The sequence below is a fragment of the Saccostrea echinata genome, unplaced genomic scaffold (genome assembly GCF_033153115.1).
Source record: "Saccostrea echinata isolate AGI-Se365-2 ecotype Australia unplaced genomic scaffold, CSIRO_AGI_Sech_v1 ptg000002l, whole genome shotgun sequence".
In the NCBI taxonomy this organism is placed as follows: Eukaryota; Metazoa; Mollusca; class Bivalvia; order Ostreida; family Ostreidae; genus Saccostrea; species Saccostrea echinata.
The window spans coordinates 25,984,137-26,008,307 of record NW_026889751.1 but is presented as its reverse complement, the minus strand read 5'-3'; the positions used below and the strand labels follow the sequence as shown (position 1 = coordinate 26,008,307).

Sequence of the window (24,171 nt, the reverse complement as noted above, 5' to 3'; positions counted from 1 at the left end):
TATTCACCGAAATTTATCTTTAAAAAAAGATTCATGAAATGATGCATCTTGAAGTGAGTATTCGAAATAATTCATTCAGACAAAAACTTGATGAAATTCAATTTTTTAAAATGCACAAAAATTTAAATTTTGCACACAAAAGACTATCAGATATTTTATTGCTCGAGGCATATGTCTCACAATACGCAGACATCATTAACCACTTATGGATGGAATTCTTAGAGAATAAGACTACTTTGCAAACTTATATAAGAGCTTAGAATAAATTTGCAAAAAATAAAAATGATATGGATTTGCGGTAGAACATTTTCAAAGGATGTACATCATCATCATTCTAGATGGAAGTTAGACTGGAGTAGCACAACTTTTGATCTTTTACGGATTAAATTTTCTGTAGATTTAAATAACATGATTAATCTCAATTATACATCAAAGTTAAGTAATATTGAAAATATATTGAAACAGTGGAAACTATGAAAATTAGCTCCCAATGGTAGATTAACTGTAATTAAGATATTGATTATCTTTAAATTAAATCATGTGATACTTACCTTACCTAATCCACCATCAGAAATTATATAAAAAAAATATTCAAAGATATTTTTATTGGGGAAAAATTCCATAAAATAAAAAGAATACATGTACTATCATTCAAGATTGCAGAGATGGTGGCCTTAGAATGGTAAATTATTCTGAGTTTATGCCTGCATTAAAATCAAGTTGGATAAGAAGATAAATCCATTAAAATTCCAAGTGGGTAAAATTACTTCAAGCACAATAGAGTACAGACATTAAAAATCTTTGGTTAATGGATTCAGACTTTACTGCAAAATTATGTAATAGAATAAAAAAATTGATAGATGTCTTTAGAAGTTAGAATAAAGTATGCCATGTAGAAGAGAGTTGTTCAAATATATTCATGAACACACTTGACACAATAAAGGAATAATTATGGGCAAGTCCTCTGTCTTTCTTAAAAGTTATTTTGTCTGGTTTTGTTTATTAACTGACTTGTTTCACTTTGAGAAGAATTTCTTTAAGCTTTGACACCTTTAAAGACCTACCTAGTCCTTGTTGCACCCGGAGGCACATAGGGCAAGGACTAGGGACTTCCATTCTTCTTCTTTAAAGAACTTAGTGTAAAAACAGATTTTGTTGAATATTCTGGTTAGAAACAGGCACTGTTAGAAGGATGCATTTTGGAACAGAAAACAAAATGATGTTGTTTTCTGATGGACCAAACATACCTAGTTCTACGAAGATGTTCCACATCGATAAGAAAGGATCTAAAGAGTTGTACAAAAAAAATCATTTATAGAAAGAAAGAATTAATTGCTTCAATATTAAAATAGAATAAAGATTGATATCTATTCAGTTTGACTGAATTGAGCAAAATTTTTGAACGCCCACTTAAAGCAACACAAAAATCAAAACTTTATCAGTTGCAGTTTTTGCACAGAATAGATCCAACAAATTCATATCTGTTTTATTTTATATACATGCATCAAATACCTTCTGGTTTCTGAATTCATCTAAATGGCACTTTTATTTGAATGTTAATGTACACAAAATTGGTACATTTGCTCCTTGGCTTTTCAAACTATCATAAATAACACAAAGTTTAAAAGATTTTAAAAACAAAATCTGTTATTGAAAATTAGTGGTATAAAATTAACAAAAGTGGTAACAAACCAGTCAAATAGAACAATTGGAAATTAAAACTATTTTTTCACTTTAGATTTGGAAGATTTCTTATTGGACTTTTTTCTTCTTGGCTTATTCGAGGACTCTGAGAGACTGAGAACATCTTCAGAAAGTACTGTAACATCATGAACTACTACAAAGCGTTTCCGGGAAGATTTTAGTTCTTCAATGATATCGATTGCCTCTTCTAACACAGGAACCTCCTGGGAAAAAACATAACGAATTAAAAAATCATTAAAACGTTAAATTAAAGAATATGTTCTTCGTAGAACAGATATATACATGGATGGATAGGAAGGTTAACTTTTTTACTTAAACATTTACGGGCAAGAATAGGATAGATGAGATAAAAATGGGTTAGAAAGGAATGGCGGGAAAGGAGAGTGCAGAGAAAAGAGGAAAAGGGAAGAAATTCGAGGAAGAGGAGGAGGGCGGCGATTAGGTTGGAGGAGGAAGAATATTATCATTTGTCCTCCAAACAGATCATATAGAACAAAATCAATTACAGAACCTTAACATTATAGGTTAATTTTTTGAAAACATTTTAATGCTAAATGAAGAAATATGCTAAAAATCCGTAATTACACGCTTTTGTATACAAAACAAAAAATATTGCTCTACTTTCCAAACAGGTGCTGATGTAATTCTTTACCTTCAGTTCCAGTGTATTTATTGCACTGTCGGGGTTATCACGAATTGCCAGTAATATCGTCTTAGCTCCAAGAGTCGTGAGAGAATTCAGGTTTAGCTGCAGAAGAATTTAAGATTATAACTTCAATTCAGGGCAACTTTGTATTCATTATTTCTTTTATCTAAAGTTAACCAAAGCATGGATGAGGCCAAAACTACAAGCATATACATAATATACATGTGTACTTCCGTGTAAATCTCGTGCGAATTAATAAATCATTTTAATAATGTAGCATCACATAATAGCAAGTTTCTAAAAATACTTAAAACATTAGTTTCAACCTATATAAGCTTATGGATCCATGCTATTGATTATTCTCGACTGCATTATTGAGACCAAAAATCTCTGATGATACTGCAGCTCTACTGATTTGTATTTATATTTGGAAAAAAATAATTGCACCTGGACTTGCAACAGGCACTTTTATGTTAAATATCTAAAAGCCTCTGCCCAAGGCATGAGACTAATTTTATTTCGCGCAAATATTTTTCGCATATGATGATATAAAAAAAAATAGTTTCCAGATTATGAATAACACAATAAACAATAGATACATGTAAACGATTCGGCATTAGAAGTCCTTGGATTTCAAGAATACTTTATAAAACTAAGATGGAACGGGTTAAATGTTTTCACTTGTTGTTTTCTGCCTGTCCATTTTTTCGTCCACAAGATAAAGTAATAAACTTTTGAACTAGTCTATCATAGGTATATCCAAGAATATTTCGGGGGGGGGGGGGGGCTTAAAAACGAACTTAAAATTTTTTGACAAGAAAAAAGAAAAAATCAAAAGCCATCTTTGCCCACCTGATTCTTCCTCTGCAGCTTCCTGAAAATTTTTCAGTTCAAATTTCTAGAAAATTAGTGCCTTAGGAGAAATTAATTTCCCTCATTTGATTTTTGATCGCTCTGACCTTTTTGGCAATTTTGAAATTCAAAAAATTATAAAGGAGTAAACATAAGTCTTGTGTTTTCCGAAGGATGCATATTTTTGGGGGTTGGGTTGCATAGGGTGTCGTTATTGATTTTCCCCTCTGAATTTTGCATAAGGATGTACACACGTAATGTGAAGAGATAACACGTTTTATAAAGATTAGTGTACTAGTATGTGATTTCTGAGTGCCCTCTAATACCAACCTAATTTCTTTGATTATAAATTCTGTTTCACAGACTCTAGCACGCAGTCCTGTAAGATTCGTCTATTCATCAAGAAGATACCTTGAGAATAAACTTTTTAACAGAGTGTTTTTAACGATCTTTCTAAAATCATTTTATAAATACATGTACAGTGTATTTTTTATCATAAAACTTTTCTTTATTAATTGAGAAAACGTGATGACTGTTATCTAGCTCTTTGTCGATACTTTAATTTTATCCAATCATTTACTTAATATCTACAAACAACTGACACGTGTTCTCTCTTTTTTTCTGGGTTCTTTGCTAATCTAAATTTAGAATTACATGTATTTTCTAATAAATCAACCAATTATTATTCGGCAACTTTTTTCTTACAAAACCACTCAATTACAGGTTTTGTTTTTATGAAGACACTCTTTTTTGGTTGGTGAATTTGTAACAAATAAATCTAAAGTACTTCTATTTTTCATAGATTAAATACAATAAACATCTTCCTACTCAGTTTTATCATATGAGTAAAGGGTTTATTGAGATTCGCTAACAAATTTACATTTACAATTTTTTAACATTTCATTTTGCAGTGAAATAGGTGAAAAACCTACAAACAACACAAATCTGTAAACGGGGGCATAAAACACGGACTTTTGGAAATTCCAGAGGTTTGATCAGGTGCTACGGCGGAGAAAGTATTCCCTGTCGACCGGTCACACCCGCCTTGAGCCCTATGTATTGATCAGGTAGAGGTAATCATCTTAGACAAATTTAGTATAAAAACAAAGGCCTAGAATTGATATGTAATATGTCAGTCAAATACGACCCAACGATAGATTGTATTTGCTAAAAAGGTCATTATAATGACCATAGAATTTACGAATGCTGACTTTTGACGAGGCTGTTGAAATCCTTGTGACCTCAACTTATTTGTCAGTAGCCTGTCTCGGTTTAAAAACGGATCGTACTCAGAGCATGCTCTTGAGTATCGAATTAGGTGGGGGACATAAACACCATTTGCAGTGATAGTGGAATATGACTACATAAATATATGCAAGAAAAAGTTGACGATGGAAATGCTAAAGTTATCTCGTTTGTCATACAGTTACGTTGTAAGATGGCCCTTATCGTGTACTGACAGTAAAGCACCCAAATATTAAACAGTTGTGGCAGACCAAAACAATCACTTGTTTTCTTTTCGATTATCAAACATTAAAAACAACAATAACGATATACCTTCAGATGCTTAAGACTTGTGTTCACAATGATTCCTTTGGCGAGCCATTTTGCTCCATCTAAGGTAATCCTATTGTTACTTAGATCAATTAGTTCTAGAGAGTTGTTTGTTTGTAATGCCGTTCCTATCTCTCTACAGCCTTCATTGGAAAAACCGTTCCAAGCTATATACAAGGCTTGAAGAGTGGAATTATTCTACAAAAAAAAAAAATTAAATTTTAAATAATTTATTAATACATGTATCACTAATTCTAATGAATCCAATATTAGGCTTACTGTTAAGGCTCCCCCTATAGCTACTGCGCCATCTAGTCTTAGATGGTTCCAACTTAAATTAAGTTCTTTAAGAGATACATTTTCCTCTGAAAAAGAAAAAAAAACTGTAAAATTGTATAACACATTTTTTGGATGGAAATTTTTTTTAATTATATGTACAGAGAATAAAGTAGTATGAACTATGTATAAAACTCAAAGAGGAACGGTTTCAAAGAGGAACTACAGTAAATCTCGGTCACTGGGTTTCACCTATTGCTCCTGCGATATCTTCTCCTCCTTTCTCTTGGAAAGCGTTCTGACTGAGATTTAGGGACTTCAGTGTGTTTGTCGATCTTATTCCCTCAGCTATCGTCTCAGCATCATTGTCATTAAACTGGTTCCCTTTTAAAGATAAATTAATGACTAGTTAAAATTCAAAAGGATATATTTATAAATGTGATACGAAGAAACTAATATCGATTTTTCAGTTTTATCAGCAAGGAAAAAGAAAGTTTAATGTCCTTCCAATCAAGGGGAAAGGACCAACATGGTAATGAAGCAATTGTGATTTCCGTGACATGCGGCTAAAAAACCTTTCTTTGAAATTAAGAATCGATAGTTAAAGAATGCATCTTAATGTGTGTAGTCTAAATTTATGTAAAACTGAAAACAAAAGTGAAGAAAGGAAAATCTTTTTTTTTTTAAGAAATACGAACAGAAAAGTTAATCAGTCTATAGAAGAGAGATGCATGCGTATTTGATATTTAATCGCTCAGGGTAAATAAATGTGTAAGCTCGTATGATCTTCAGTAGAAATGAAATGACCGAAAAGTAATTATCAATTGATACATATCTTTTTTAGCTCATCTGAGACAAAGTTAAGCTCAAGGGAGTATCAGTTGTCTGTCTGTCGTCTCTTAATTTTCCTATTTTTCGAATCCCTCAAAACTACTGGGGTAATTTTTACCAAACTTCGCACCAAGCATCCTTGGATAAAGGAAATTTAAATTTCGTCAAGGCAAGGGTCGCGTCTCCTTTGAACAAACCAATAAAAAAAAGTTGGGATCTATCTTTGCAAGATAGAAGGGATACAACTAGTCATATTGATAGGCAGATATCAGAATGTTTTCAAGCTAACAAGCATTACAAGAGGCCCAAAGACGATATCGCTCACCTAAGTCATATCGCCTTTGGGCCTTTTATAATGCTTGTAAGCATGAAAAAAATTTAAAACCCCTCTTAATATCGGTTTTGGTCTTTTACCTGCAGCTTCCAGAGTCTTAATTTTCTTATTGCTTGAGATCAAATCTCTGAGTAAAGACACTGCTTTGGAACCCAGTTTGTTGTGAGATATGTTCTGAAATCAAAAGTGTAAAATATTATCGATCAAATTGATTGGTTTCAAAACATAAATAATTGTTATATTGTTTTCCCTTTGTTTTTCATGTTCCGCTCCCCATTTTCTGCTTTGAAAGAGTGTTACCCAATAATATTTTGGTTCGGTTATAATCAGATTGTATGAAGGACATCCATCAAATTTTAACAAGCATTCTATGAGTATTGCATTAGCAATACTAGTCCCCTACCGGCAAGTGTATCCTGGTCAAAAATTAAAAACTGAAAATTCCATAATTCCGTCAAAAGTCATTGAAGCGGAACAAAATGCAATCTTAAACTGTAACTCATCATGATACACTCACAAACCAAAAATCAGCTCAATATCTGCAAGCGTTTAAGAAAAAAGTGCGGAAAACAAGTGGGACAGACAGACAGACAGAGGGACAGATAGACGGACGGACTGACGCAGAAGAAACCTATAGTCCCCCCGGTTTCACCGGTAGGGACCAATAAATTCAATGCATACGATGAATATCTTGAACGTTAGGATATACTAAACCATTGATGTAAGAAGGTGCCTTTGGCTCATCAAATTCGCAAAATGGTAAAGGTTTTGTGTAAAGTAGTAAGAACAAGCATTCTGAGAGTATTGCATTAGCAATACTAGTCCCCTACCGGCAAGTGTAATCTGGTTCCCATTAAAAATTGAAAATGCTGTAATTCCGTCAAAAAATCATTGAAGCGGAACATAATGCAAACTTGATCTGTAACTCATCAAGATACACTCACATACCAAAAATCAGCTCAATATCTGCAAGCGTTTAGAAAAAAGTGCGGAAAACCCTTAAAAATTAAAAAGGCCGTGATTCCCTCAAAAAATCAATGAAGCAGAACGAAATTCAAACTTGATCTGTAACTCTTTAATATACACTTACATACCAAAATCAGCCCAATTTCTGCAAGAATTTAGAAAAAAAAGTGCGGAAAACCAAGTGGGACAGACTGACAGACAGACAGACGGACAGCTAGACGAACGGACAGACTCAGAGGAAACCTATAGTCCCCTCCGGTTTCACCGGTAGGGGACTAACGAGCATTCTGAGAATACTGCATTAGCAATACTAGTCCCCTACCGGCAAGTGTAATCTGGTTCCCGTTAAAATTTGAATATGCCATGATTCCGTCAAAAATCATTGAAGCGGAACGAAATGCACACTTAATCTGTAACTAATCAGGGTTAAGTCACATACCAAAAATTAGCTCAATATCTGCAAGCGTTTACAAAAAAAATTGCGGAAACCCTTGAAATTGAAAAGGTCATAATTCCGTCAAAAATCAATGAAGCGGAACAAAATGTAAAGTTGATCTGTAACTCATCAAGATAGACTCACAAACCAAAAATCAGCTCAGTATCTGCAAGCGTTTATGGTAAAATTGCAGAAAATCAAGTGGGACAGACTGACAAACAGACAGAGAGACAGCTAGACGGACGGACAGACAGCCACAGAAGAAACCTATAGATCTTAAACCCCTGTCACACCGGGACTGCGTCCTCACGGCGATCGCACAGCGTCCATAAAAAATGTAAAACGCCGAGGTGAGCGCACAGTCTCCTACAGCGCCGTGACAACGTGGCGAGATCTCCACTGAACGCGGTAGGGTCGCGTAGGGTCTCCTAGAAAGCCAGGGGACGGCGCGCACTTTGGGCATGCACAAAGTACGCGCCGTGTGATGGCGGTCTGATAGGAAGGCAGCAGAAACGTAGTAGGATCGCCGTAGCAGCGCGGTGAAATCTCCAACAACGCAGTGGGAGCTCCGTACGCACGCCGTGAAGACGCACATAATAGCAGCATGAACGCAGTGATAGTAGACTGCGCTTCCACGGAGACCTCGCGGAGTCCTTCGAGATGTCACTGCGTTTCTATCGCGCTTTTAATGATTAGAATTAATTGTCTTGTGGTTTTTTGACTGCGACTACACAGCGACAACAAGGAGTTGTCACTGCGATCATTGCGCTCCCTTGGCGTTTCTACCGCGTCCATTGGCGATCACAGTGCGCTTTCACGGCGTTGTTAGAGCGTTGTCTGCAAGCTCACAAAACAAGAGCAATGGCCTCATATTTGATCAGCAATAATTCTAACACATTTGTTGCATTCCTGACCAGGATCATGGGAGTAGAATTGGGAAGTAAAAATTACACCAGAACTTGTTCTGTCGTTTCAGTGGAGTTACGGTGGAATTACTTAAATCTTATAACAACTTTTCAGTGTGTTTATTTTTTACATTCATAATAAAATCAAAGAAAAGATGAAAACACATCTGAATTGATATAATTGAAAAAAAGAAGGGTTTTAATAATAAAACTATCAATAATTTAGTATTAAATTATTCAAGTAGAACATTTTTAATTAAAGAATATTTCGTGGCATAAGTAGAAGTCTTTTCGTCATGTGACGTGAATCTTTGAAAAAAATGAGTTACACTCCCTCTCTATATATATTCATAGTGAAGAACGCATTGTGAACGCAGCAAGAGCAGTGAGAACGCCGTGAACACGAGGTGACAACTCCTAACACGCCGTAAAAGCTCCGTGGAAGCGCAGTCAATCGCGAAGAGATCTCCGTGGGAACGCAGTAGCAAGCCGCGAGAACGCCGTATCAACGCGTGGGTCGCCGTAGGGACGCCGTGACATCTTCACATTGTGAAAATTTTACAGAAATTCCCTGCGATTCCGCTGCGATTTTAAAAATTAACAACGCCGTAATAACTCCTTGTGGACGCAGCTTGGTGTGACAGGGCCCTATAATCCCCTCCGGTTTCACCGGCAGGGGACTAATAATGTGTATGTGTGTTTTACATTTTAACAGTTAATGTCTTCCGCAAAATGAACATCCTGGTACTCAACGTTGAATGAACAAGAACAACAAAATGATTGATTAAATCTATTCAATTTTATAACTATTTCATTCCACACAAACTGTATGAAAATCTTCTCTGTAAAACGCGATCTAAGCCCCTCCTTGCCCACTGAATTAAGTAACCTCGAGTTATTTCATAAATGTGAGTGATTTCTTTAAAAAAAAAATCCAAAATTACCTTACACCTGTATGTAACTTTCTGAGTTTACCTGTTTTATTTGAATTATATACCACAAATACTTTCTGTGTAATTGGATTCATCTAAATGGCACTTTTATTTGAATGTTTATGTAAATATTTAAACTCGATACACAAATTGGTACATTTACTCTTGGGCTGTTCAAACTATCACGGTAACACAAAGTTAAAAGGATTTAAACAGCACAATCTGTGTATTAAAAGTGGTAAACGACTTACGAGGTATGTGATGCTGGTGTTCTCGTCGAGCATGCGCAAGACGTTCAGGAGACCCTCGTGACCAATGTTGTTTCCGGACAAATCTAAGGATGTAACGGAGCTATTTGTCTGAAAACGAAACAAACTGTGCCTTAAAGTGTATTTACAAGATTTTTTTCGTAGATAGTAAAATAAAATGGAAGTCAAATTAAATGTATGAACGAAAACTATTGCATTTGAACTGTTATAGGTTGCTTCCGTTCTGCTAAATAAGAAACGGTCAGCCAGTACAAAATTTAGAATGGTGTATTTATTCGCTAGTGTGCTTGGCTCTCTTTCTCTTTGCTTATAATGTCAAGTTACGTTTTAGAAAAATATTGAAAGACTGACAGAGGAAAGGAAATTTTAGATAAAGAAACTTAGCGGAGAATCTTGAGCAAATCTAAAGTAAATCGTTCGGATTTTTAATTGATCCAAAGGTTGAAACTTAATATACACTAGTCTAGTAATAATTATACATATTGGTACTCAATGATGCTAAAATATACATAACTTATACATCATAGAGATATATACGTTAAATATCTACATCGATGCATTATTACTTACAGCAAGGGCATATGCAATGGACTCCACCTCTTTCTGATTCACGATCCGCTCCTTCGCTGACACTTGCGTGGATGCCAAACTACGTAATATCTTTTTACCGGGTGTGACGTGGAGATGCTTACAAGCGTTAACGTAAACTTGTTGACTTATTTTGTTCTCATCTTCCTGGCCATCTATTTGTAAAAAAAAAAGTCTTCGTCATTTAACTTCGGATAATTATTAGACCTGTATACTCGGCACTTTTACGTATGTACATAGCCATTGAGCAATGAGGGATCTTTTTCGTTCGAGAATCAAGACCGTATAAATCAAGGCCCCGAGTCGCAGAATATGCTGGCACGGAAGGAATCCTCACTGCTTACATGTTTCTAACCACTCTCTTTGAGAAAGTGTTAGTAGAATGTAAGAAAGAGGAAGGCTTTAGTGGGAGGGGGTAAGAGGAGAGAAGAACCAGGAAGGTATGGTGAAATGGAAAGAAAGGTTTGGAAGAGGGAATGGAGAATCGTGGGTGAGAGAAGGATACACTGTACCTCCTGTCCCCTCTTACTTTAGGGATTTATAGGCCATTAAACTTTACAAAATATACCGTTATTTGGAAACAAAGATGAATGAATTAGAGCATTTTATATTTCTTATATCATAATGTTCCCATTACGATGATGAAATGTGTTTCAGAAGGCAAGGATAAGGAAAGGATTTCAAAGAAGAAATGAAAAGATGGAATAGGCAAATTAGTCGATGGCACTGTACCTTCATTATCGCTATCTGTGTCCGACACCCGAAGCTCCAGATCTAGCTGATCAGAATCTAGACGTTTCCTCTGAAAGGACGAGAATCGTCTTTCATTTTCTTTCTCCTCAGTGTCGTCTGCTGACTTCTTGTTTTTGTTTGATACTCGGATGATCCGCTTCCTTTCTCGTGGGCAACTCAGATGGTGTATGGGCATACGATCTCTAAAGATTGAAAAGAAAAGTTGTAACTAATTAACTAATTTACTTTTCTAAATTAGCTGATGCATCCAATTATTAGAATTAACTTAAAGGCATTCGAAGCAAAAAGAATGTGTATGGTAGGTTTTTAGGGGTTTTATAAATTGAGGAATTTTAACAGATCTTCCATGAATAAAAATATAGTTTTGAAACTTAATTTTTTGGGGGGGTGGGGGGTCGGTTTAAAAAGCAGTTAAAACGTACTAGCATCTGTTAAAGGGACACGTAGTATGAGTACTGTTACATTGCTTTTAATGTAACTGAAAATCGATATCCTATTTTCTATTTCTCACAATAACTTAGATTTGATTTTTGTTATTAATCAATATCAAATATTTCATCCATTCCTCTTAAATTCTTTGCAGGAATTTCTCTCAACTTTCATGCACAATAAATTTTGTTTCCCTTATATGTGTTATAGATAAAATTTATACAGTTTTAAACCAGTCCCCATATATTAGAATTTGAGATGAGTAACTGTTGCCATTAAACAGTTAATATTAAAAAGCAAGAGCTATTAAATTCCTTCTACTCGTTTCGTGTAGGTATCAAAAACTAATGACATGCTTCAGTTATAAATCATACTTCTATCTTTTCGAAAATATTATTGATTCGTCTTGGTGACGAAACAATTTTTCAGGTCACAAATTCTCACTAAGATGTTTTGAGCAGAATTTCCTTGTCGCCACGATTTATGGAAATTTGTTTAACTTTTATTTATCTTCTGATAAGAGTTTGACTCTAGATGGCTGTAAGATAATTATATGAATAAAAATATTTTTTTTTTTAGAAAGATGAAAATCCGCCTACCTCTTTCGATAACAACGAGAACTTTAAAGCACATTACTTGCAAAAATCTTTATTATAAATGCATGTTAAAAATTACATTCAATGAATTATTTGATACATGTTTTATAATGAGAATTGCTCTGCTTTGTACAGTGTAAGTGTTCAAAAAGGGTTGGGTGCAACAAATAAAAAAAAATGTTATGTCAAACTTGCGAACATTCCGCTAAATGTGATAAACGATTTTCAAATTAAAAATGATTTCGATGTAACATCTTTTTGTTGTATACATAATGTATTTTGTGGGTTTTTTAAATTATATTCATTTGTTCATCTGTTATTTAGGGGATTAGCACATTGAAATGTTATTTTGCATTGTGTCTCTAGCTGTTGGTCTGATCCCTTATTATGCTATACATATATATTTTTCATCATTTTTGTCATTTTTAATAAATGAACTATTTCATCTTTATATTGGTTTTGATTTAAGTCATCTCCAAACTCAGCAAAAATAGAGCCGCTGTAAGATTGTGCAGGAAATGTAAAAATTTTCAGTGGTGTGTTGTGCCTGATACAAACGTTTCAATGCCAGGAAGTTTCTGAAACAAGCACTTGTAATGCGTCATATTCCTTTTCATTCTTTTAGGATTCATAATCATAAAATACTGCTTTAATGCTTATGATTTTCCAGAAGAATATTACTTTATAAGTAAAATGCAAACAATTTTAGCATAGCTTACGGGACAAAATTGGTCAAAAAAAAAACTTTTCAACTTAACAAATTTATGAAGAAATAATAGACATTTATCTTATTAAGAGTTATCTCCCTTATCAGAGGGTCAATGAACCTTAAATCATTAGAGAAAAGGTTAAGAAAACCGGATATGAGATCAAGTACATTCTCCGAATATAGGTAGTTATGTGTTGCTTAGATCCTTGTCATAAAGATATCATGAAATGTTGAATGAATTTCTATACCTATATTTATCGTGCTTTCTAATTAGTCTGTACGTTAGGGCTATCAATGTTGGTCTGAGCAAACAATGGTATTAAATGGAAATTTTAAACAGATATTGAGCCTATCTAAATTAGATCGTATATATTTAAACTTAAGATTATAGAAAATCATCCGGTAATATTTAGACATTTGTTTGAGTGTCTCGGAGCCTCTTAAAGGTTTAGAAAGGTAATTCGAAGACCGCAATTCGCCCGTTTATCTGTCCGCCTGTTTGAAACGCTATACGAATTTGATCATAGTCTGAAAAAAAAACCCAGATGCATATACGTTCCCGGTCCATTTTGGGTGGAATTATAATGAAGTCATTGTTGTAAGACGAATAGTCTTGTTTCTATCGGAATATTTAAAAAAAAAAAACTTTAAAAAAAATCTTCAAGTGAAAACACGTCCATTAGTAGAATTAAAGGATTTTTCAATAGATGCCAAAATGTGGTGTTTTGAATCGCTTTAAGATAAAGCATGTTTGCTCTAGGTTTTTCATTGATTTAACTGTGACAAAACGATCAAAATATTAATAATATTTGAAAGGGCTACATTGTGCACAAAACGCTTATCTTTGATCTCGGCGCTGAAATCAAGCTTTTAGAAACACATCGATTCAATATGCGCTTTTAAGGGGAATCGGAAGGAGAGAATGGTCGTTTCAATTCTCAAAGCATTTAAGCTTGACGTTTTCCTACATTAATTATTCAGGAAAATCTCTGACTTTTTAGAATAATTTTCCATATGTATTGATTTATCGATCATGTTTTTTATATATACATTGTATAAAAAAAAAACAAAAAAAAACGTGTTTCTCAAAGAGCTCTTATGAGAGATAATTAATATGTTTTCACCCAAAAAATCTTTCTGAAAAATTAAATAATATTAAAAAGCATCAATAAAGTCAGCATGCTGTACACTTTTTTATTTTGTAAAATGGCCAGTATAATTTTGTTAATCTAAAAATTATAACAAAAATGTCGATACCTTTAAAAAGCCGTGACTGCTGGTACCAATGGTATAAAATTGTATTTCAAATCTAAAACAAATGTATTATACATATATGTATACGTATGAACAAAATAAAAAGATAAATATTAAGGTCTTACATGTTCGGAATGGTCTGCTGTTTCTTGTAGTAGAAAACCCAGCTCTCCTCGTTAGACATGACTTTTCACATCAACGGACTTTTATTCCAATATCCTGATGTTGAACATGCCTCCAATTGTAAAATGTATTAAAGCAAACGATTTCGTATCCTGTTAAACACCACGGTATAAAGAAACAGTTAAATTTACCTGCTCCCACCACTATAGCGGATTTTACTGCAGAAGGAATTTAATTATGTGAAAGAACTTCGTGTGCATTTGGACTTTTCAACATAGACAGCGGCTTACGACTGTTAAGTTTTAAAATAACAAACAAAAGATAACTTTTTCAATTTAATTCCTTCAACCTGTCATATCCATGTTAAAGAATTCATTTTATTGTTGTCATCCAAAATCAGATTTTATTCAGAGGGACCAATTTATACGTCGTCTCGTGGCTCTTATATTTGCACAAACCTCTGATGGCAGAGCACTATAGGGTTATTCTTACGGCGTATTATTCCATACACAATGCCGCGTAAAAGATGCCATTTTTAGGTGCCTAATGTACATCTAAAGATCTGTAACATGCTTTTAAATCCCATCTGATGACAATTTTTTTGATTATTCAACCGTGGAGAAGATACGTACAATGATTTAAAAAGCAGATAACAGTTTTAGCACTATGGCATTGTCAAAAAATATTCGTAAAATGATATGAGAGAGAGAGAGAGAGAGAGAGAGAAAATGCATGGTTTTTCTTTAATTTCTTTTGACATTCTCATATTTTATTTCTTTGAAAATGGGAGATTCTTGGCCTCATGGGCTATGTTTTCCCTCAGTTTATCTGAAATGTTTAATATAGATCTGAATCAGTCCATGTCTATATAGATCTCTAATATTTTTATCCCTGTAAAATCTTTCACGTAAATACCAATTTAATCAAACCTGGTGCCAATATTCCAATAAGCACTCCCTCTTGTTATTGCCAAACTGAATGAAATGAGACCGCCCCAGCCTTCTAATCTTGGAGATGAATATAATTATCTAAAGGCAGTTTTAATGAGTTACTCTCCTCTTCAAGATCATTTTTCTTCATACACCCTTCTCTCAGCAACAACAATAAAAAAAAAAAAAAAAAACCTGGATCCACCCTTGTATTTATTGGATTCATGTATACATGTTTAAGGTATTGAATTTTGGGAAATTTTCTAATATAAATGAAATATGGTGTGAAAAACAAGGGTTCGTACAATTTTTATTTTGTACATGTAATTGCTAATTTTAGAAGGAATACGTGCTGTAAATCGGATCAACAACTTTTTCTGAAATAAACAAGGATTTATTTTCTGTTTTAGCAATTTGTAAAATATCATTTGGTATTTTTTCAATTACAAAAATAAGGACTATCATTTGATACAATATTATATCTATTATCACGCACATGCAATAATTTATTTCATCCATATAATATAAACTTCATCAATTTAGGTAATAATATTGGTTTTCTTATTAATAAATCTTTACAAATGTCAAAGTCTGTTGTGTATTTGTACCTGTATTTGAATTTACTTCTCATCAAAATTCCTCCTATATTCGTGGGTTTTGCAATTGGATTCTAGATTTTAAACAACTCTCTCTCTCTCTTTCTCTCTCTCCAAAAATTACAATAAGACAAATCAGTGATTCGAGTTATCTTTTGTAGACTTAATTACCAAGTTACAAAATACAAAAAGCTAACATATCTGATCCGAAGTCGTTTCCAACTTCACTTTAAAATATGTATATCTAACTGTCCAATAGAACATTTCTACCGATAGCTTGGACTTTCAGGTGTTGCTTACAAAACCACGCTATGGCGAAAGCTTAACCTTTTGATCGCACGGGAAACAATGTTTGCCCCAACTTAACTCCATGAAATTTATCAGATTTTTCCCTGTTAACGGCCATTCTGATGTTAAATACTATAATAACGTTGTCTACAAGGACTATTCGGAAATCATCGAGACATTTACTTTATAATTCCCTAAAGAAAAGAGCTATAGTCAATTCATGAAAATTCGCCAACAAATTATCAATAACAAATAAAACAAATGTGCAAAATTTCTAGTTAATAGGATCATTAGAAAAGTCCCTATGAAATTAGATTTTGAACTGTTTGACAGTTAGTTGTGACGTAAATATGAGCATGTCAACACCTTCTGGAAGTCCAAACTAAAGATAAATGTGCATTAAATAAAAAATCATTCATGTTTTATATATTAAGGTATTTTAATAATATTAAAAATGGCGAGCATTTTTCCAAACAAAAATAATATTGAAAAGCGACAGGTTTTTCCAAATGTCGTTGATCATGCAATAACATGTATTTTCATTGATTGATTGAACAACTAAACAGTGTGTGTTTCTACTAGCTTTAAGTGATTTTTTTTTAAATCAATAAAGCTCAAGAAAAAAAAGATTTATTCTATGAAGTCTTCAAATTATCTTTCGACTATACGCAAAAATCAGTTATCATGATACCACCACTTACATATTACATATAGTTTCTCGACACGTACACTAAAAGCCTAATATTTCAAGATAAGGGTGTATGACCTTTAACCACCCATCAATGTGATCCATAAAAAATCATATTAGATCATTATGTGCACACATATATTTTATGCAAATTAAAATAAACCCATATTTTCCTACATTTGTATATATTTTAAAAAAAGGAAGGGGGGGGGGTAGTGATCCTAATCTTGTAGAAGCAAATCGGGATCGGTATACCAAATATATACAAAAGTTTGCGGGAAAGGAAAGCAAAGCCGAGAGGAAAGGAAAGGAAGACAAAGAAAGGAATCTGAGAAAAGATACGACGCAATTCAGGAGATTTATTTTTTTTTAAAAAGGTCAGTATCGAATAAGATAAGTATGTTCACTGTCAGAGAACAGAGAAAATCAGTCTGCTTGGCAGATCAAGATCAATGTTTTGGTACAGTATGCTTTTAAGTTCTTGCAGGCCAGACAAAACTGAGGGACTTCACTTTATCTTATGTAAGATAAAGACTTATTTTCATTTTTTACAGATGCCAAAATCTAAGGAGTTTATTTCCTCCTCAGAATCAGACTCAGATGACCAGGTAAGTGATGTGTTTAATTGGAGACGATAATTGCCTCAGAACCATTTATAGTATTGACATTTGAGTTGTGATTTAGTTGGTTTTGTTTTAGATTATGTACATTCTTTCCAATGATGTAATGACTCAAGACTGCTTTATTCAAACTAACTCGTGATGATTTGCAAGCTAAGCATATATTGTTACAACACTAAGAGATTAAAGAAATTTTATAGCTGTGAAAGGTTGTTAGCTTAACCACCCTAACTAAGTAAACCCAGATATCAGATTTAATAAACAGTGGACTTTGCTAAATTACTTCAAATAATCCCCCTACTTCCACTGGCTCCAGGTAGGGCTTCAAAAGCATCTATTCCTTTGCCCTCCCTAAGCAAGAAAAGGATAACCTGGTTCATTATGATTGTTTGTTATTAAGACTGGTTGCACATCACATCGGGATAATCTGCTTTCATCAGACTTCAGTTGTTTGTCATTGCATTTCTTATTACCTGTAGGTATTCCTTAATTTCGTAGGCTATAATCAGTTTATGTGTCTTGTTTAATCATCCTCTTAGTTATATATGGATTATGACTGTTTTTAGTGGTTTACTGCTTTATCTTCATTGGCCACCGGGACATTTGTTTACTAGTTAAATGTAAATGTGGTGCATTTGAACTATACAGGTTGCATGTACATTTGATATTAAAGTGATCATCACATTTGTGCAGAAGTTTCTCAATTTGAAGCCCATCTGTGAAACTACATTTTCTCCAATTCACATTTGTTTTCATATTCGAACTCTCAAAATTGACAGTCAAATCTTGGATTGGATCTTTAGAAGCCTTTTAAAGATGGTTATAGTACTGTAAATCTGAGAGAGTTGATGTTAATGGACCTGGTTTCTCAGTCATGAGAGCAAGAAGAAGCCAGTGTTTTTTTAAAAAAATTTTTTCTTCTCAGACTCAAATAATTAAGACTCAGGTCTGGATAGAACTTACTAAACTAAGCCTGACAATGAAGTTAGAGGTAATAGGTAAAAGCTATTTTTATTGCTCAGAATGATCTGTACATATTATACATGGCTATAACTATGAAAAGTTTGTCAAGTACATGTACAAGACTTTGCAGAGAGAGAGAAAAAAAACTAATCCTAGTCATGCATGCATAATACAAACTAAGATGCTGTATTATTATTTTTAGCCCAAACAGAAAAAGAAGAAGGTAGAAAAGAAAGAGAAAAAAGAATCTAAAAAAGAAGAAAAATCAGCATCTTCAAAAGGTCCAGGAGGGGAACACATGTTTCAGGTCAGTTTTATATCGGAAAAACTGCAGTGAGTCATTATACAGTTAAAGTATATCATTGAGGGAGTTAGCAAGATTCCATTTCCCCAAGGCCAGGACTATTTCCCGAGGGGAAGCTGAGGGAAATAGTCCTGGTCGAGGGGATTTGAAATCTTGCTAACTCCCGCAATGATATACTTTTAACTGTTTTATTATACCGATACAAACGTAAAATTTAGAGGATTCAGATAGCGTGATTTCATAGCAGGGATTAGCTCACTAAACTATCACATGGAGATTAGATCATTCACTACCATACCAATGTAAAAGTAAAATCTAGAGGATTACGGATAACCGGGAATTAGCATTTGATGCAGGGATTAGCTCACTTGACTAATGCACGGGGATTAGTCCATTCAAAACCATTTCTAGGGAATTGGTCACATCTAACGATCTAATGTTATATAAAGAAAAAATCAGTAGAGGTGTAATAACAAGTTTTAAACCATTCAGGAAATTAACTTTTGCAGTTTAAATGTATTTTTTTCCTACAGTTTTAATGTAATATATATAACTATATTTTTTTTTTATATACAAGAAGTAGAGTATAAAAAAGTTTTAATGTTCTTATTCAGTTTCTTCCTGGACAGCTACTGCAGATTCTCTGTTTAAGCTGGTTGATTACACATACATGTAATTGTATATCAGTGTTTTAAGAAATTTAAAATCATCTCAACAAAGTTTAAGGGTCCTGAATATGGTAACATGATTATGTGAAAGTGCATACATTGAGTAAACACAGCTTATAGAGATATGTTAACTATACCTTGTCTTATAGCAAGTAGATGATTTCATTGAACTATTTTAGATATAATTTAAAGAAGTCCATACTATATTCTATATGACATTGTGTTACAAACTGCTTTTGTAGCTATCTAGGATGAGGTATGCCACAGTCAGTGAGTTTCGAGGCAATGTCATGGTAGGAATAAGAGAATTCTACGATGCTGGAGGAGAACTTAAGCCAGGAAAGAAAGGTATTCGAGATTGTTTTTCTCGAATGATGTAAAGATTTTAATTTTTGTCAAACATTGTACAAAAAAGCAGTACAATGTATAGATTTAAAACATTTTTAATTATTATTAAGCAGTTCCAAATTTTATCACCAGTAATTGCTGATGCCATTGCTCAGAAAAAAATTTTTGTTAAAAAAAAAACAGTCTTCAACACTGACAAGAAAACAGGTGTATTTCTTAATTTTGCCACCGTTTTGCCTTCTAGCTATTGCATTATCAGGAGTTGCATTAGGGCCAAAATTAGAAATATTTACTGGTATATTCACGTGAATTCTGACTTTGGCATGTTGTTGTCCACAATCTTGTGGCATCTCATAAGTTTAAAAAGAGGGTTCATGTCCAAAGAGATCAAAAGGTCAAGGCGTTATGACATTGAAGTCGTTTCACAAATATCATAAAATTTCTAGATCTTGTCATAGTTGATTTGATTTACATTGAAGTTTTTTTTTCACAAATATTGTAAATTATCTAGCCCTTGAGTTGATGGATATTGGTCTTTTGAATCTAGCCTCTTTCTTTACTCCTCACTAAGCTATTAACAGTAGTGAAGGAGAAACTTCAAGAGCACTGTGCAACAATATATTCGAGAAGTGGTGTAAATCAGGTGTGGATACTTAAAAATTCCAAGGAACTTTTGGAAAATTTGAAATCACAAAATTTTACCAAAATCAACAGCTTAAAAACTTATGACTTTTCAACGATATAAGGAAATCACTGGGACTTCAAATTTACTTTCTTATATATAATAGAGACTCTTAATTTATATCTGTGTAAGGAATAGTGCAATTCATAAAAAAGACCTTTCAACTAAGAATTCTTGAAAAGCATGTTCTTCATAATCAAGTTTCACTGACTGTACATATATCGTCTTCTGTAAACATGGTCATATCATCCAGATATTGGGCTGATGACATAAGATACTGTGCAGGGAGAGATGAAGACACATATCTCTTTATGAAAAAAAGCCTTAATTTTGTACCCCTTTGTGTTTCTTTACAGTTATGTTTTGTACTGTCAGTGTTTAATTGTGTTTTAATATTAAAATATATTATCACAACACATAGATGGACATGCACATTTTCATTTTCTATTTATTTCAGTATTAATGGTGCATCATTTACCTTTCATTTTTCTGTTTCAGGCATCTCTTTGACAAAAGATCAGTGGAACAGATTAAAAGAACAGATAGATGAAATAGATGAAGCTGTCAAAGAATTCTCATAGAGTTATTTAGTATGAATGTCAGGAACTTCTGAAGATTGTTTTCACAAGACAGAACAAAGCTCACTCATTTTTTTTTTCAGTTTTGTTGTACCCTGGTAATTTCTGTTAAAATAGGGATTTACTCTTTATTTTTTTTCTTCTTTTTTTTTATAGCTAAGTTTTCCAAAACAAAAATAAAAAACAACATAAAAAAAGGTTCATTTAGTAAAACTCATATGTTTATATTTAGAATCATGGATGTCATAAACCGATCATGTTTTTGAAATACAGTGTTATGACTGTATGAATACATGTATTATGATTAAATAAAGAGAGCTTTAATATGCAGGGAATGTGTACCAAGTGGTACATATACATGCTTAGTGCATGTTTTAGGGAAGATAAATAATACATTTTCATTTTTTTTTTTTGAGAATTTGTGAAATTACTGAGTATTCAAAGCTACATGTTCCTGTCCTGGATGTAGCCCTAAAAAAATGTTGAAAAATCGGTTGCAAGTGCTGTATTCAGTAGATATTTAAATGTAAATGAAAAAATGTAACCATTATTGACCTATCTCAACACTGTGTCAGTTTAATTGTCTTTGAAAGATAATGTGAACATAGCATTTAGAAGAATGCATGGAAATTTTGTTAAATAATTGTAAAATTTTGTTAAATAGCCATAGAAGATTTTTTTGCTTTTGCTGCTACTTTGAAATGTAACGGTATTTGTTTAATACTACGGTAGTAGCTCTAACAAATTTTTTTGTTTTTGTTTTTGGAGATTTCAGTTTTTGGTCATTTAAAAGTTAAAACTGTGTCTAATAAATATATTGCCATGAAGTGTGTGTGTTTTGATTCTTATTGTACTTACAATGACCTTGTAAACAGACCATGAGTAAATGTTCCCATCTGATCCAAAACTCTGTAGTAAGAATTTTATGGCTTATAGCACATTCATGGATAAAGAGGTTCTGCAAGATACAAAATAAAAAAAAAACAAGATGTGTTTGTGAAACACTGATGCCTATGGCAGCTTATGGCGAAGGTTAAAGTTTCTTCAAATGCAAGTCAAAATCCAGGCCAAAAGAAAAAAAATGTTGATACCCAAAGAAAGGTCTTGTCTCGAGGAATACATCTGTGAAATTTGAAAGACCTAGATACAGCTGTTCAAAAGTTATGGCGAAGGTTAAAGTTTTTTAAATAAAAGTCAAACGTCAAGGTCAAGGTCAAAGTGGTTGGTATCCAAAGGAAGACCTTGTCACAAGGATTACATATGTGAAGAAAGCCCTAGCACCAACCATTCAAAAGTTATGGCCAAGATTAAAGTTTTTCAAAAGTAGGTCAGACTCCTAGGTCAAGGTCAAAGGGTCAAAGTGGTTGGTATCCAAAGGAAGGTCTTGTCACAAGGATTAGAAAGCCCTAGCATCAACCATTCAAAAGTTATGGCCAAGGTTAAAGTTTTTCAAAAGTAGGTCAAACTCCTAGGTCAAGGTCAAAAGGTCAAAGTGGTGGTTGGTATCCAAAGGAAGGTCTTGTCGCAAGGATTACATATGTGAAATATGAAAGTCATAGCTCCAACCAATCAAAAGTTATGGGAAAGGTTAAAGTTGACAACAGACAGACAGACAAGCAGACAAACAGATAAACAGACAGACAGGACATAAACAATATACCCCCGGGATCTTTTTTTCAATTATACCCCCGGCATAATAAAAACTGTAATAAAGTTCAATTGGCTAGTGAAAAAAGGAAGAAAAATTTGACAAAAATCTTGATTCAGATTAAAGGTAAAAACAACTGTCATTCTGTGAAACTGAAGATATCTACAACACTTGAAAAACTTGCAGAAAATTGAAAGTGTATTCCTCAGGTCAGTAAACACCTCTTCAGAATGTGACTGAAAGATAAAAAATTATGACCCTATACATCATGTCTTTAACACTGTTAGACTACAGGGAAATGTTGACCTTTTGATTCTGTGAATTTTTTATAACCACCCATGTAAAATGTTCGACACGAAATGGTCAAAAAGGTACCCTAGATGTATCCACTGCATGGAAAGATACCTTGAAATTGACCTTTGACTCTGTAGGTTTATTATATACTGATCACCTCCATCTCTGTAACAAGAATGAGGCTAAATCAATATATTGTGCAATACACATATTGCACTTTGCTTTTGAAAGGGGGAAGCACAAAAATGATGACAACTTACCTGGAAAATCTTCGACATCAGGGTTCGAAATTCACTATATACAACTCGCAAAACGCGAGTTAGAATTCCCAAATTGCGAGTTAAAAATTAGGTAACTCGCAAAAACTTGCGAGTTGATTTTTTTTGCATTGAAACTGTATCAAAAATATATAATATGACAGAATACAATGCTTTTGATTAAAATCATTAATTTAACTAAAAATCACACTGTAGTTGTATTTTGTGTATTGCACAGTAGTTACTTTTTCCTTAAGTTACATGTATTTTAATTTATATAAATTTAACTTTATATGAAAATTGCGAGTAGTCTTACAAAATTGCGAGTTCACTTTCTTGGTACTCGCAATTATTTGCTAGTTGTAATTTTAGGGAGTTTCTAACCCTGGACATGCCTAAATATGAAAACTTAAAATTATATTTGGGGAGGGGGGATAATAAGACAAATTTTGGATACAAGAAGAGGGGGCTCACTGGCCTTTCAATGCAAAATTTCACACAAATTAGCAGTAAAAGATTGTTTGAAAAAAAGTGCCTGTGTTATGAGTTAAAACAAGTTGGTGTTTGTGAAAAACTGATGCCTCCATATGGCAGCTAATGGCCAAGGTTAAAGTCCTTCAAAATGAGTTTCAAGGTCATGAGGTCAAAAATGTTGGTACCCAAAGAAAGGTCTCATCTCAAGGAATACTCTAGTAAAATATGAAAGCCTTTGTGTCAACTGTTAGAGGGAGAAAACCCAAAGAATCCTCAAAGTAGCCTTTGTAGTTTTCTAGTTTTTAACTTTGTCATTTGACTAGAAAAATCTGTGCACCTTGTATATTGATTGCCCCAGGATGGGGCTACCCATACATCATAAGAAAAAAATTTAAACTCAGTGAATTTATCGGAGCACACCCAAATGTTTGGTAGCATAAAGACGAGAAATGTCATTTCTTTCCCTTTTGACCTTTTGGTGCAAAGGGATACTACTTTTGCAAGGTGTAAATTGGACTATTGTCAAAAAAAGAAAGGTCTTGTCCCAAGGAATACCAAATGAATGGTGTGTTCCTGTTTTGCACACATTTGATAATTAGGTATAAAACAATAGGTGTGAAATATGTTTTGATAGCAATTATAGTCTGATCTCCATCTGGGATTTACCTGGTTACCTG

At 33.5% G+C, this 24,171-nt stretch overlaps 2 protein-coding genes across 2 annotated transcripts; one reads left to right on the top strand and one right to left on the bottom strand.

Moving 5' to 3' along the window:
- Positions 1-1,665: 1,665 nt before the first annotated feature.
- LOC133202000 (leucine-rich repeat-containing protein 74A-like) lies at positions 1,666-14,685 on the bottom strand. Its single transcript, XM_061337785.1, has 10 exons — positions 14,160-14,685; positions 11,026-11,228; positions 10,276-10,448; positions 9,688-9,795; positions 6,278-6,371; positions 5,285-5,416; positions 5,036-5,121; positions 4,760-4,954; positions 2,357-2,452; positions 1,666-1,907 (listed from the first exon to the last, which is right to left on the bottom strand). The coding sequence occupies exons 1-10, from the start codon at positions 14,216-14,218 to the stop codon at positions 1,722-1,724; spliced, it is 1,332 nt and encodes a 443-aa protein (XP_061193769.1). The 5' UTR covers positions 14,219-14,685; the 3' UTR covers positions 1,666-1,721.
- Positions 14,686-16,944: 2,259 nt separating this feature from the next.
- On the top strand, positions 16,945-21,648 carry LOC133201990 (activated RNA polymerase II transcriptional coactivator p15-like). The gene is made up of 5 exons (XM_061337778.1): positions 16,945-17,035; positions 17,213-17,266; positions 18,444-18,548; positions 19,456-19,561; positions 20,742-21,648. Exons 2-5 carry the CDS (start codon positions 17,213-17,215, stop codon positions 20,822-20,824), a joined length of 348 nt encoding a protein of 115 aa, XP_061193762.1. The 5' UTR covers positions 16,945-17,035; the 3' UTR covers positions 20,825-21,648.
- The last annotated feature ends 2,523 nt before the right edge of the window (positions 21,649-24,171 follow it).

Bases quoted from the DNA above. Each gene is read 5' to 3' on its own strand.
- LOC133202000 (XM_061337785.1), bottom strand. From the start codon at position 14,218: ATGTCTAACGAGGAGAGCTGGGTTTTCTACTACAAGAAACAGCAGACC. The intron at 11,229-14,159 runs GTAAGACCTTAA...TTCAATCTTTAG, and splicing joins CAGCAGACCATTCCGAACAT to AGATCGTATGCCCATACACC. The intron at 9,796-10,275 runs GTAAGTAATAAT...TTTCGTTTTCAG, and splicing joins CCATTGCATATGCCCTTGCT to ACAAATAGCTCCGTTACATC.
- LOC133201990 (XM_061337778.1), top strand. From the start codon at position 17,213: ATGCCAAAATCTAAGGAGTTTATTTCCTCCTCAGAATCAGACTCAGAT. The intron at 17,267-18,443 runs GTAAGTGATGTG...TATTATTTTTAG, and splicing joins AATCAGACTCAGATGACCAG to CCCAAACAGAAAAAGAAGAA. The intron at 18,549-19,455 runs GTCAGTTTTATA...CTGCTTTTGTAG, and splicing joins GAGGGGAACACATGTTTCAG to CTATCTAGGATGAGGTATGC.